The 15,000-nt window shown below is 39.9% G+C and overlaps 1 protein-coding gene across 2 annotated transcripts in view; it reads left to right on the top strand.

Annotated features, from left to right (window-relative positions):
• The window catches only part of esrrb (estrogen-related receptor beta), a 101,945-nt gene that overhangs the window by 75,299 nt on the left and 11,646 nt on the right, over positions 1 to 15,000 (top strand). For both annotated transcript variants that reach the window (XM_079633085.1, XM_079633086.1), the window contains exon 5: positions 1,326 to 1,487. In XM_079633085.1, the coding sequence (XP_079489211.1) occupies positions 1,326 to 1,487 (162 nt within the window). The remainder of the gene's footprint in view (positions 1 to 1,325; positions 1,488 to 15,000) is intronic.

Here is a 15,000-nt window from a genome sequence, read left to right as displayed (position 1 = left end):
ATTAGCTAATCAATAACTAATATGTATCATTCCTCCCAGATAACTAATATATACAGGATCATAATTAACATGAATATGCATAATTTTCCTCAAGCTTTCCTGAAGCTCAGACAGTAGAGCGCTGGCGTCATGGGTTCGATTCCCAGGGAAAGCACGAACTGATAAGAATGTAAATATAATATATTATTTAAAAAAATAGCTTGAAATGAAATGTAAGTCGCTTATAATATAAGGCAATTATAACCCATAATTAATGAATCAATGTTGCTACATCTTTCTAAAGGAACTACTAATAATTTGGATCATTATTGTCTAGTGAAGATCACGAGAACACACGAGTAATGATGACTAAAGTGTTACCAACACCATCGGAAGGAATTACTATTCAAAAATCTTACAAAAATCTCAAAAGCGTACAATAACTTCAGTCAATATTAGAGAATTATCATATTTTTCACTTTAGATATTGATTCAGATAAGTAGTAGATCCTTTAGAAAGATGTAGAAGCATTACTAGAGGGTTACCGTACCTTATATTATACATTATGCATATTCATGTAAATTATGAACCTGTAGTAGTTCTCCGGGAGGAATGATAAATAGTAGTTATTGATTCGCTAACAGTGAACTAGCACATTAATCTGAGGTTAGTGTTAGTTAATAGCAGTTACTAGGATGTTAATAGTACGTTACTCATTTGTTCCTGTGTAGTTATTAATTAATGAAGGAACAGTGTTATAAAGTGTTACCCAAATAATTAATATATATATATGTGACCCTGGAGCCGCACGGGTATATCTGTGGCAATAGCAACTATACATACACTGTATGGGTCAAAATTATAAATTTTTCTTTTATGCCAAAAATCATTAGGATATTAAGATCATGTTCCATGAAGATATTTAGTAAATGTCCTACCGTAAATATATAAAACATGTATTTGTGTGAGTGAATGCAGCACAATCGTGAACATAAATGCACAACTTTAAAGGAGATTTTCTCAATGTTTACATTTTTTTGCTCCTCAGATTCCAGATTTTCAATAGTTGTGTCTCGACCAAATATTGTCATATCCTAACAAACCACACATCAATGGAGAGATTATTTATTCAGCTTCCTGTGATGTATACATCTCAATTTAAGAAAATGTACCCATGTGACTGTTTTTGTGGTCCAGGGTCAATATAAATATTTTATATTGCGTGTAAATGCTGTGTGAGACTGTAACTGTGTGTGTGAGTATAACTGTGTGTGTGAAACTGTAACTGTGTGTGTGTGTGTGTGTGTGTGTGTGTGTGTGTGTAACTGTGCCTCGTCCTCCTCAGTGACGAAGATCGTGTCTCATCTGCTGGTGGCGGAGCCGGAGAAGATCTACGCCATGCCGGACCCGAGTCTCCCTGAGAGCGACATCAAGGCGCTGACCACCCTGTGTGACCTGGCCGACCGCGAGCTCGTGGTCATCATCGGCTGGGCCAAACACATCCCGGGTCAGTCACACACACACACACACACACACACACACCTGCTCGTGTTTGCATTTATGCTTTTGCCAAACGCTTTTATCCAAATCCATTGCATTTCAAGCTACACATTTACATCTTATCAGTTCTTGCGTTCCCTGGGAACCGAACCCATGACCTTGGCGTTGCAAGTCTACTGGTTGAGCTTCAGGAAAGCTGGTTCTGTTGACTAGCGCAGGAGATCTGACAGAAGAAAGGAGATTGTTAAATAAAGTCGTTGTTTTCGGGGGGGTTTGCGCACAAAAAATACTTGCGCTACATTTGAAGCACTGTAGTCACATGGACCAGTTTAACGATGTCTTTACGACCTTTCCGGACTGGGGCCAGTCATTAACGGCGGTTAGGGGTTTATATGAATGTATCTATAGCCGTGCTTACATTATGCTTCAAATTGCGCAAATTGAAAATGTGAATTTAAAATACGTCCAATGGAAACACAGCAATTTCGCAAAAACTCCCATTTATCGCAAAAAGTGTTTATGCTCGCATGAGGAGGTTTTTCAGGCAACTTGAAAAAGGAATATTTCACAAAACTGCAATGGAAACAGTTTCTGCGCATCTACAGGTCAGCTGACGTAGAGGACGCGGTGTGTTTGGACAGAAGACGAGACAGATTTCTGCATTAAACTCATAAAAAGACAAAAGAATTACGAGAATACTCCCACACGTCCTGGAAAACCTGGAAAATGAAAGACCAATTTTCCAGTCCTGGAAAACACACGGAAAATAGGGAAAAAAAGTTACATGTCCTGGAAACCTTTGCGTTGTCCTGGAAAATAATTTAAACTTACCGGTATTATTTGCATTTAAACACATTTAGCTTTACAAAAGGTCTATCCATTTCAGCAATATAATTGACAAAAGCGGTTACAAAGATTTGATAAATCAAAATAATTTAAAGTCAAAAACACATAACTCATCAGTTTATGCCATTATGTACACCAGATGCGTAATGTGCCTTGGTCGAGCAGATGCAATTAATTTAGGAGTCCGATTATAGTGAATATTTTCTAACGTTAGTGACTGATTGCGAATACAGCTTGACTGTGAGAGTTTGGACTTTTAAACGGATATCAGCAAGTACAGTAGCAGTGTATGAACTAAAGTAGAGAATAACTTCGGTTTTAGTAGTGTGGCATTGCGAGTAGAGGAAACGATCTTTGCACAGATACAGATATAACGGTATAGGTAGAATATCATCTGTTTCAAAATATATCACCCAGCCATAGTTGTGATAACTTGATTCGCACTGTAGCAGCTGAAAAAGTCTTGAAAACGTCCTGGAAAAGTCCTGGAAAATAATTTCAAGAAGAGAGTGGGAGCCCTGGATTCTGAACCAGAAATAAATGCCAGAGTTTATCAAGATCTCGAAGCAGGAATGAGTGAGAAACTCCTCATATGAGCCGCTCTCAGTATAAGAGGCTTACCTTGACATTAATGCTTGGATAACACACACACACACGTCTCCTTCTATTAAACATGATGTCTAGTGCGGTGGCTGGGATATACGTAAACCTCCCAACATCCGTTTCCATGATTGTTGGAAAGATTTATCGTGAGAGGAAAAAATTTTCACAAAGATAGAAAATATCACAAAAGTTTTGCTTAAATTTGTAATGGAAACGCGGCTACTGACACGCCTGCTGATCACTCTCACGCTTACCCCACGTATAAAGCATGCTTTAGTGTGCATTCATGGAGCTGCAGATGTAATGAGCATGATCTGCATCTACCGTAGAGAGCTGGATATAAAGCGTGTGATTATAAGCAGTTGCTGTCAGTGAATGAAGGAGGGAACACGTGTCGTGTGCTGTCCGTCTGTGTCGTGTGTTAGGGGGAGATGCTAATCATTGGCAGGGTGAAGTCCTATCTAGTAAGGAGATTAGGAGGATGTTGACCCTCTTAATCACACACACACTCACTCACACACACACACACACACACACACACTCACTCACTCACACACACACACACACACACACACACACAGCAGTGCTGCGTCAGCACAGAGAGCATTTCAGCAAGAAGCTTACAGCCGACTGGATCACTACTGACCCAAAAACACAGTCTCCTCAAACAGCTCTGCAACACACACACACACACTCACAGTCACACACACACTCGCACACACACTAACCTACCCCTAAACCTACCCATCACACACACACACACACACACTAACCCGACCCCTAAACCTACCCATCACACACAAACACACACACACACACAGACACACACACACTAACCGGACCCCTGAACCTACCCATCAGACACTCACACACAAACACACACACACACACTAACCGGACCCCTGAACCTACCCATCACACACACACACACACACTAAACTGACCCCTAAACCTACCCATCACAGACACAGACACACACACACTAACCCGAACCTTGAACCTACCCATCACACACACACACACACACACGCACGTGCACACACACGCACGCACACACACACACACACACACACACACACACACTAACCCGACCCCTAAACCTACCCATCAGACACACACACACACACACACCTACCCATCACACAATTGTATTGTGTCTGTCTGTTTGATTGCTTCGCTGTGTGTTGTCTGTGAGGTGTGCAGTTTAAACTGAACCATTTCTAAATGTACATTGTTATTATCAGCAAAGTTTTATTGACAAAATATAATGCAGCAGGAAGTGCACATATTCTGCTTTAATTACATTTAAATGAATCTATTCAGTAAACTTATTTTAGAAGACTGACTATCTTTCATCAAATGTTTCAGTGGCTTTCCCCAGAGTCAACATAAAACACTGTTCACTTCTGTAATGTACAATAATAGCCGAAGGTAAACTGTGGCGATGGAACTTGATTTCATCCATGAGGAACTGGATTTTCATGAACATTATGAGAGCACAGACGTCACACACTGTCCCGCACACACACCTGTCCGGAGCGCACTCGTGTGTATATGTCCCAGTAAAGCCCTTTATAGAGCACTTCAGGACACTGCTCACACACACCGGCTCGTCTGTCGGTGAACGCAGTAAACGCCTCCTCGTACGGCCAGGCCTATCCAATCGCCCGCTGATTAGCCGAGTGTGCGGCTCCGCTTGGCTCGCGCCGAGAGGAGGCTCTGGAAATAGTGTGAGTGGCGTCTCATTAAAGCTGATGTGTGGGACATGTTGACAGAGGGCTTTTTTCCCTGCTAAGGTGCTAAAGACCTTTGACACACATACACTAGCTTCTTGTTCTCGGCCGGATCGCCTTTCAGTGCTGGAGTCACACTTCACAGACATGCTAACGGCTACATGCTAGCCGGACTGTAGCTCAACGGGTTGCAGAACCCCACAGGATCTTGATTCCGATGTGGAAGCACCTGACGTCTGATGATCATGACGTGTGTGTGTGTGTGTGTGTGTTGATCTGGAATAAAGCTCTGCATTCCTCTGCCGGTGGACTCAGTTGCCCCGTCACATTAGACAGCTGGCGATCTCCTGGCTCCGGACCCCTGACTCCTGGGGCCAGATTCTTCCAGTGGGGAATTCTGCGGTGTGAATGTGTCGGATTGTTTCCCAACCTGTGCGAATTCACGTGGCATGATAGTGGTCGTGCTCTCCAATGCTATTCTGATTGAACAAGAGTGTGATGAAATAACACATCAAGGGCCCTATTGTAACGTTCTGAAACGCAAGTATCAAACGTGAAACGCAAGTAACTCTGTGGGCGGATCCCGGCGCTGTTGCTATTATACCGGCGGATAAACGACTCTTGCGCCGACGCAAATCTAAAATGTGTTGGTCTGAAGTCGCTTCATTATTCATAGGTGTGGTTTGGGCGTAACGTGAAATAAACCAATCAGAGCGTCCTCTCACATTCCCTTTAAGAGCCGGCGCGCTTGTTCCAACGGGGATTGCTATTATAACGGCGGATTTGCGCACGCCAGGAGCGGTTCACAGCCGAGGAGACCGACGTTCTCGCCAGCGCCGTAAAACACTGATCCCATCAAATATGTGAACAGAATGAAAAAAATACTTTTAACCTGGCTTTGTCCAATACTCAGATTTAGTTTTTTTATATGCAAATTAGCACATATTTAATTAGATATTGCCTAATTTGCATGTTTAAACATTAAATTACAGAAAACTTGTAATACATTTTCTTCTCATCTTAATGTAGGTAATCAACTGAGAAAGTTTCATGGTGATATCTGCTAGTTAAAAATTGTACCCTATTCACCTGTAGTGTCTCGCCTTAAAACGCAAAATTGCTTGCTGGGTAGTGTGTGAGATGCACTTCATACATCACCACCCTATTGACAATAGATAATAGACTCGCCAAATTCAGTCCAGTTTTCATAATCAGTCATGGACACCTGCATTAAACTGCTTTGGTAACACATGTGCAGTTAACCAGCTGACAGGCATCACTTCATGACGGCGGATAATTCCCCGCGTACACACAGCGACTCCTCTTGTATCTCTCCTCCCCTGGCTTGGGTTTGCTGTTTTCTGGTTGTCATTAAACGGTGAAATCTCCTTGCGGTGTTGGCGAGGCTGATCCAGCTCGAGCGGTGTAATCTCCTTGTAATGGAGTGTGAATACTGCCGGCCGATAAATCAGCACCTCATCAGCGGCCTTTATTAAATATAGACACCGACCGACAGGCCTTAGTATATTCAATTTAACCATTGACGGGCTCCATCGTGATGGATGGGGCAATCACAGCCCGGAGCGACCCCTTGGCCACCCATGCGTGGGATGGGAGAGGTGCGTGAGGGTCTCTGTCCCAGAGGACAAGAGGCTCGGCTCCAGCACTTGCTACTTACTCGACTACTTGCCCGGGAAAGTCATCAACTAATCGCCAACATGCCATTAGTGGTCCAGCATGTGTCGACTACCAGTGTGTGAGCAGAGATGATGCAGGCATGTTCACTCACACAGATATTTTAGCTTGTAAAGACCCCAATATACTTCGGAAACTGTAATTTAGAGTGAAGTCAGGCCAAAGTGTAGCCCGACTTCATCATACTCGTGTTCTAGGCAGAATGTGAGTCTGATACGGCTCCACAGGGCTTTGATTATGAGGCGTGTCTTAACCGAACCAGGAGACAAAAAACTCTGCACTCAATTGGATAGACCTACAACCAATCAGAGCAACGCATAGTTGTCAACAGAGCTCAACTGCACGCACGCTGGAAGAAGTAGTAAATTAATGAGTGTAAACGATCTTTGCCGTTGTTGTAAAAAGAATGTAAGAATTCGCGGAGTACTTACAAGCACAAAGAGTATTTTTAAGAGAAATACAAAAGGAGTATGTATATACGAACAAGTTCTCCGTTTAGGATTAGACCTCGACAATAAATCTTCTCGCATTTGTCGGCATTGTCTCAACTTTATAACACGGTTGCAACGCGACTTGACTGATTTTAATAAATGTAAAGACGACGAAAGAGAGCCGGCTGAAGAAGCGTGTTCATCTGAGGCTGAAGAAGCGTGTTCATCTGAGGCTTCAGAGAACAGAGATCGTGAGCACATCCCTTCCACTGGTTTTCATTGTGTCCCATCTTCTTAGCCACCATCGGAGCCGGCTGATCAATTAAACTTTTGCCGAATCCCGTAGGAAGGACGGCAAACACATCTTTCCGATCGACAAATGCCTCGATTGCGGTTCTCTGTTCGTCTTTTAAAATGAATGCGCTGTCGATTTCTTTTATAACAGACGCGATAGCGGAATCTAAACATCTCAGTCCTCCAGCTGCAGTTATCTTCATCTTTGTGCAGAATCTTTGCTGAAAACCAGTTCAACCCAAGCGCTCTTTCATGACGTGGTGATTACGTAACCGCAGATCATCTGTCCATCATCGATTAAAGCCCGCCCTGGCAATTTGATTGGCTCGGCCTTCTGGGAGCCGAGCATAATTACTCCTCAACGGATCGAGTCCAGACCGAACTTCCCGACCAAAAACTGTTGTGAGCGGGGTTCGGGCCGGCACCCAGGCTAGCCAAAGTGTATTTCGCTTGGAGTTTGTTTCGCGAGTTCAAAGCAGCTCATCAAAGGCCTTGTCCGCACTAATAAGTTTTCGTTTGGAAACGCTCTCCGTTCACACTGAGGTGCCGTTTTTATTCATGGAAACAAAGCTTTCATTAAGGTGAAAGGTGAATTTAGCGTCTTCAAAAAAAAAAGCGCCTGAAAACGCCAGTGTGGACTGAGAGCGTTTTTAAATGAAAACGCCGTTTTCAAATGTATCCGGATTAATGTAGACTTAGCCAAAGTGAACTTTCCGGCTGGTTGAACACCACTGAACTCCGATAGAGACGGAGCGTATTTAGGCCACGCCCACACCGGGGGGGTTTCTTAGCTTGTTTGCTGTACACCTCGTCACACAGCAGCTTTTAGGCATTTTCCTGTCTTTAGTTAGAAGCAAGAAATGACCAGGAGGAGCCTCTCACAATGCAGAGTCAATGGAGACGGTCTCTATTGGTCTGTGGTGATGGTGCAATAGGTGGGTGTGGCTGTGAGGCTCCGCCTTCTCCCGTTAATTTCTTCTGTTCAGTCCGTCGAGCTCAGACACGAGTAAAAACATGAACACACACAGTCGTGTCATAGATATCCTGGTGCGTCGTTTTCTTAAAAGGCACTTCTGAAATGTAAAGTTCACTTTTGCATGGCTCAGTTCTGTGGATTTGTCCGATACAGTTATAATCCACAGTTGGTGTCGATACCTCGAGGACGCTGTTTTGCGGGGTCAGATCCGTCAATACTACACGGCCGCTCATTAACCGCAGGATCAGTTTAGCAGTGGACATAAATGATGTGTAATTAACGCTGGTTTCCGCCTGTCATCACGCTGAAGCGCTCGTGTCGGCCCAGCGTGTCTCCGGGGACGAGTGCGCAGCGGTGCGGGCCGGTCACAAGGTCACGGGACGCAGATTAAGACAAGGGTATTACTGTATTTAACAGAAGCAGACGTCATATAGTTCACGCTTCACTGACTAAATGAGCATCAGCGTATCGCTAGTACAGTATCGATAGATCTTCATTTAAATCAACATGAACGGCACTCAGAAGCCACACATTTGACAAAAAGGCTTGTTTGGTGAAATTCACTGCAGTTTCCAGCTGAGATGCACACTAGTGGCAGTAAAACACCAATTATTGGTATTACTTTTCACACAAACTATGATTACAGGTGCAGATTAAGACCTTTTTTTGCACAATTCCTTTCACAATACTATATTACGACCTCAAAACACTTATTATAGGGCATAACTTGTAAACAAATGTTGACTTTGAACACAAACACCTCGATATGTTTGCTCATCTGACAGAGTAAACTTGCTCACTCGCTCGCCTGGTACAGAACTGCACAATAAAAAAGCTGAAAACGACTATTTAATTACATGGTTGCTACAGCAAATGTGTGTTTATCTCACGTTTCAGTTTTATAACGTAATCTGAGCATTAACATTTTAGCGTCAGAACTGATGCAACCCTAGTGGAAAAAACCTGTACCAAAATGTATTTAATACTAAGTATACTACAAAACCATAACATTTCGCTTGAGACTTACTGATATAAATATAATTAAACTTTATTTGGAGTGCTTCTTTATTGCATAAGGCACATTTATTAATATTGAGCCTAAAGTGTGTTTAATATCACTATTAGTAAGGATAGTATGATCTCTGTGTAATATCAGTCTTTAAATACACGATGTTTAAAGTGTACCTAAAGTATACTTGCAATAGTTCCACTTTAACACAATTAAATATACTGAAGTTTATCTTTAGTTGAACATTTCTGGATAACTAAAGTGCATTGAGTACAAAATTAATTGTTCCAATTTAGCAGACTTTAATATATCAATTTAGTGTACTAAAAGTACAATTACAGGGTATTTATATTACCGTAAGTACATCAATATGTAAATGTATCTGTAGTATACTTAGCATAAAATACATTTTAGTATATTTATTTTTCATTGGGTAATACGTACAACCAACATCATAAAACTTTGCCAGATTTATGTTTATCTATTTCGGAATAGATATTATTATATTTAGAAATATTATTATAGACAAACATTTTATCTTTAGACGAACGTCACTGATGATTAATTTACAATAAGAGCACGAATTAAGAAATCTGATTTATTTTTGTCTTCCCTGCTTCCGATTGAGAGATCTGTGAAATATTAATTAAATCTGATATTGTGTACATCCCTAATAAGACTGTAAAGTGTCGTCCTGTGTTTCTCTGGCTGATGGTTGGATCAGGACTGGGATAAAGCTGGAATCTTTTATTTGAATGTGTATTTTGTCCTGAGATGAGGCGAGAGAGACGCATGCCACATTATTTATGGAGCGGTGTAATTTATGAGCAGACATGTATTGATTGGGTCGCTGCCGATGATGTCATGCGAAATGTAGAGGAATCTCACAAACACACATTTGATTGTATCACTGTGTCCATCGACGTCTGTGGCTTTTGTAGTGAGTTAAGGCTCATTTCTAGACTCTGGCCCTCACACAAACCTTTTTTACGTTATTAATTTAATAACCCAATTACAATGCATATCTTTAAAGGCTGTTTTTCTCTAAATGAGTCAGACATATGCACTTCAAAATACTAAATCCCCTCTGTAAAAAAACTTAGCCTCTAATTTTCTCAATTTTGTACCTGGATTTCTGTTCTGAAAACGTATGCAAATACAAATATGTATGTGCATTTTAATTAGATGCCTCATTTGCATATTTAAACAACCTTTTGGAAAACCTGAAATACAGAACAATTGTCTAAATATCTGGAATGCTTTTGAATTTTTCTGAATGTTTCTGTTCAGTTAAAGGCCATAAATGCTGTGTTTATAAGTTTTGATAAGATATTGTGTCTGTAAATAGTTGTTTCCACTAAAAAAGTATGAATTTTTACATAACAAATCTTTAAATGCCGTTTTCTCAAATGAGTTTTTGTCATTCTCCAGTGACACATCTCAGCCGATGTAGCACCAAACTCTCCAGTTATACACATAGCAGTATTCTGAAGATATGTTCAGAGGGATTTGATAATAAATCATTCCTGGCCTGATTTACGTGACATTTTAATAAAATAATTTTTTTAAGGCTATGGACAGTATTTAGATTTCCTAGGTAATGAAAGCATATATCCTGAACTCCCTCTGATCATCTTCTTTTATCTTGTGTGTAATCAAAATGAAAGAAGAATTTTACACCTGACTTTATCATATGTTCAGATCTATCTACCGAAAATATATGCAAAATTGCAAATATTAAATGAGATAATGCCTAATTTGCATAATTAAACATACAAATTTCAAAAACTTGTAATACATTTTTTTTATGAACTTGTGTAAATAATCAACTGAAGAAGTTTCATGGTGATATCTATTATTTAAAAAATTTACCCTATTCACCTGTAGTGTCTCGAGATTTGCTCCAAATGTAAAGTGCATTACAAATAAAATATATTATTATTATTATTATTATGTGCTTTTTTAAATCTGTTAGTTACAATATGTAGTGTTAAAACAAACCAGACTGAATCTGGATATGAAAAGAGGAAGCACACGCCAGATTAAACGTGTGCAGAGATTTCTGAAATCACTCCTGATATAACACTGACGAAACGACGCTGCGGGACCGAGGTATTAATAATGCATAAACCGTCCACGGATGCGTATCTGTGTAATTCAAGTTTATGTACTTTGATTTTAAAAGCATATCGGTTTCATATCTACACGCTTGTGGATGTGGGCATTAAAAGAAGTGCTTTTTTAATGATGAGTTTGTCATGTGACCTGAGAACAAGATCCTTTACTGTGTTTAAGCTCTCATCGAATATACAGGTGATGGCTTATGAAAACCCCAAATTCAAAATTAGAATATTGTGGAAAGGTTTTCATAAGCTGTAAGCCATAATCATCAAAATTATAACAAATAAAGGCTTGAAATATCTCACTTTGCATGTAATGAGTCTATATAATATATTAGTTTCACCTTTTAAGTTGAATTACTGAAATAAATGAACTTTTTGCACCATATTCTCATTTTTCGAGTTGCACCACACTGTAAACCCGAATAAGTCGGCAGAACTCAAAACATTTAGCGCAATCAATTGCCTCAAATGTTTTAAGTTATGAAATTCAAAGTTTAAGTAAGCAGAACTAGCAGATTTTTATTTTGTACTTATACATTTTAATTCTTCCTAACTTGAAATGTTTGAGTACACTAATTCATACAATTAACTTAAAACTTTCATGTAATCTCAATGTGAACACTTTTATTAGTATAAACTTAGCTAGCTTTAACAAGCTAATCTGCTAACATACTAATTGGCTAACATATTAGCAATAGTGTGTTATACAGAAGCACTTGCTGTACGAGAGCAACAATATTAAGGTATTATTTGCTCTGATATCAAGCTCATGCTCCACTCGTCACCATGATGTAACTATCCTAAAACCAACAATAACAGAAATTATTCTAAATTAGCATAACACAACATTAATCACTACTAAATCTCCCACTTATCATTAATATTGCACAAAAAACATTATATTACACTTAATATTAGCATTTACTCTCCCTTTCGAGTGCCATCGGCAAAGCATGCTGGGAAATAGACATCCCAGCCGTTTCAGTGAAACTTAAGTTCGTCTAAATTAAAATAAATAATTTAATAAAACTCAAAACAATGAAGCAGTTCAGCTTACTTAAAATATATCAGTTCTGAGAACCTGAAAGAAAAAGAAAGTGCTAAATACTCATAAAAGTTAATTTGACTGAACTAATTAGTTAAATGTAAGTTTGTCCAACTCAAACCAATTCATTATTTTGAGCGTTCGGGTTTTGACACGACACGTGTGTGTAATGCAAAGGTCTTAAGAACGATGTATTGTTATTTCCAGCATCATGTGACATGGGTTTGCTTTCGAGTTGTTGATTGACAGTGAAACTCACACAAACTCCACCAACAAACCATCATCGTGAGGAGGAGGAGGAGACCGCCTCCGTAAACTGACACCAACACATCTCAGATATAGGCTTGTGAATACAGGCAGATTAAAACTTGTCATTTTTTATGGTTATTTTGTTTGTAAAACGGCTGCCGGACTCATAAAAAGCCTTTTTGCGCAGGTTTCTGCTTTTGTCTGTTTTGCAGAACTGAGGCCTTTGATTTAGTGAGCGTGAAATACTTCACGGGGACACGGCCAAGCTTTTCTTTGTTACTGAAGATGTTTCCAGCAATGAACTTTATAGGGCTGCATAAAAACAAGCTAAAAACTGATTACATTTTTTACTAGTGCTTAAGATAGATCGCAGTGGCAGATGTTTTCCACAGATCTCGGAAACATTTCCACATGTGTAAGTGGACACGAGAAACAACATCTGAAGTGATAAAAATAACTATTGTTCTTAAATGTTTAATAACTTTTGAACCGCTAATCCAATCTTTATGCTTTAAAAAGTCCCGTAAAGAGGAGATTCACGGTGTTTATTGGTATATTATGTTAATCGCGTTTGGACATTCAGAGGCTCCGTAGTGAATGTGATTGCGTCATCAGGTTTTGATCAGCATTGATTCGTCATATAAACCCATGAGTTTGTTTCTCTGAGCCGAACAGGAATGATTGTTGATGCTTATTCCCATCCTCATGCCCAGATTGGTTTATATATATATATATATGTCACTTTTGCTTCTGTGTTCTATTACAATGTTTTCTATTTATTTTACTTCCTGAACTTTTTTAGACACATCTACATTGTCAGTAAATTGAAAAACACACACCAGCTTTTCACTGAAAATCGCCTATAATAATGTTGAAATAAATGCTATAACTTGCTTAGGGATTGTTACATGTAGTCGAAATTTCATCTGGATATCTAGAATATCCAAGTAAAACTTTCTAAAGGAAAAAATCCAAACTTCAGGAGGATTTGTTTGAGTTGAGAAAAAAAAGAAAAAAGTGCTATTTGAATTCATCCATTCCAAGACTAAATGAATGTAAAATTGGGAATTTAAATGAGCTAGATGGAAACGTCAAGTTCTCCTGTTTAACATGATATAAGGCACTTGATGCTGACCACTATAATGGGCTAGAGAAACAGAGACAAGAACAGGCGAGTCAGGTGCTCCAAAAATGTTTTTAAGGGTAAAAAGACTATTCATATTCAGTAATATTATCAATTTAACTAATTGAGCTGAATACTCCCAGCTATGTTTCTCAGAAAGTTCTGGCAAGGTTCTCTTAAAGTTATGAACAAACGTTCTTCCAGTAATGTTTATAGATTGTTTGTTCAAAGTTATCTGGTCTTTAAAACTGTGATGAACACAAACCCAGTCTGGAGTCGCACGGGTATATCTGTGGCAATAGCCAACTATACACTGTATGGGTCAAAATTATACATTTTTCTTTTATGCCAAAAAATCATGAGGATATTAAGATCATGTTCCATGAAGATATTTAGTAAATGTCCTGCCGTAAATATATAAAACATGTATTTTTGTGAGTGAATGCAGCACAATCGTGAACATAAATGCACAACTTTAAAGGAGATTTTCTCAATGTTTAAATTTTTTTGCTCCTCAGATTCCAGATTTTCAATAGTTGTGTCTCGGCCAAATATTGTCCTATCCTAACAAACCACACATCAATGGAGAGATTATTTATTCAGCTTCCAGATGATGTTTAAATTACTAGACCAACGTATGTTCATAACTTTGCCAGAACGTTCATTCTCTGTTCGCTGGGAATCAAATCGCTGTGAACTTGAATCTCTGAGCCCCATCCACACGACTGCGTTTTCGTTTAGAAACGGAGACCTTTTGCTACGTTTGCTCCCGTCCAGACTACAACGGCAAAAACGAAGACCTAAAGCGGAGAAGTTTAGAAACGCTTCGACCCCGTTTTGCGTTTTGAATCTCCGGAGGGCGTTTAGTGAAGACGGTCAAAGCGGAGGACTTTAGAAACGCTGACGCAGAGGCTCACGCTCGGCTCTATGATTGGGTGTCATTAGTCATGGCGTATCCTTCCCTGATTCGTCAGTCACCCGTCACATGACCCGTCCCCGGGAAGAAAACACACAAAACCAGCCTGGACTACATAACGTTAGCGACTGCAACATGGATTACGAAGCGTTACTGACGTTGATGTGTTTGCTAGCAGCGGTTGTGCAAGTCAATTCTGCATTTTACAATCTTATAACCGCCTACATGCGGCTGTTTACACCGGCACACACACGCCCAGTGTTGGTGAGTGGTCACGTGATCCGCGCTTTCAGTCGTTTTAATGTGGACGGAGATCAAATCTAATCCGCAGCTAAAGCGCTGGTGTGGACGGAGATCGTATTCGTTTTAATTCTCCGTTTCTAAACTAAAACACAGTAGTGTGGATGAGGCCTGAGCCGTGAAGCGAGTCCTGAGCCGGGAAGGGTTTCACATGTGTGTGTTGATGCTTTATAAGCA

The sequence above is a fragment of the Phoxinus phoxinus genome (assembly GCF_949152265.1).
Source record: "Phoxinus phoxinus genome assembly, chromosome: 13".
In the NCBI taxonomy this organism is placed as follows: domain Eukaryota; kingdom Metazoa; phylum Chordata; class Actinopteri; order Cypriniformes; family Leuciscidae; genus Phoxinus; species Phoxinus phoxinus.
Note: the sequence above shows the minus strand (reverse complement) of the source record. Positions and strands in the feature narration are given on the sequence as shown.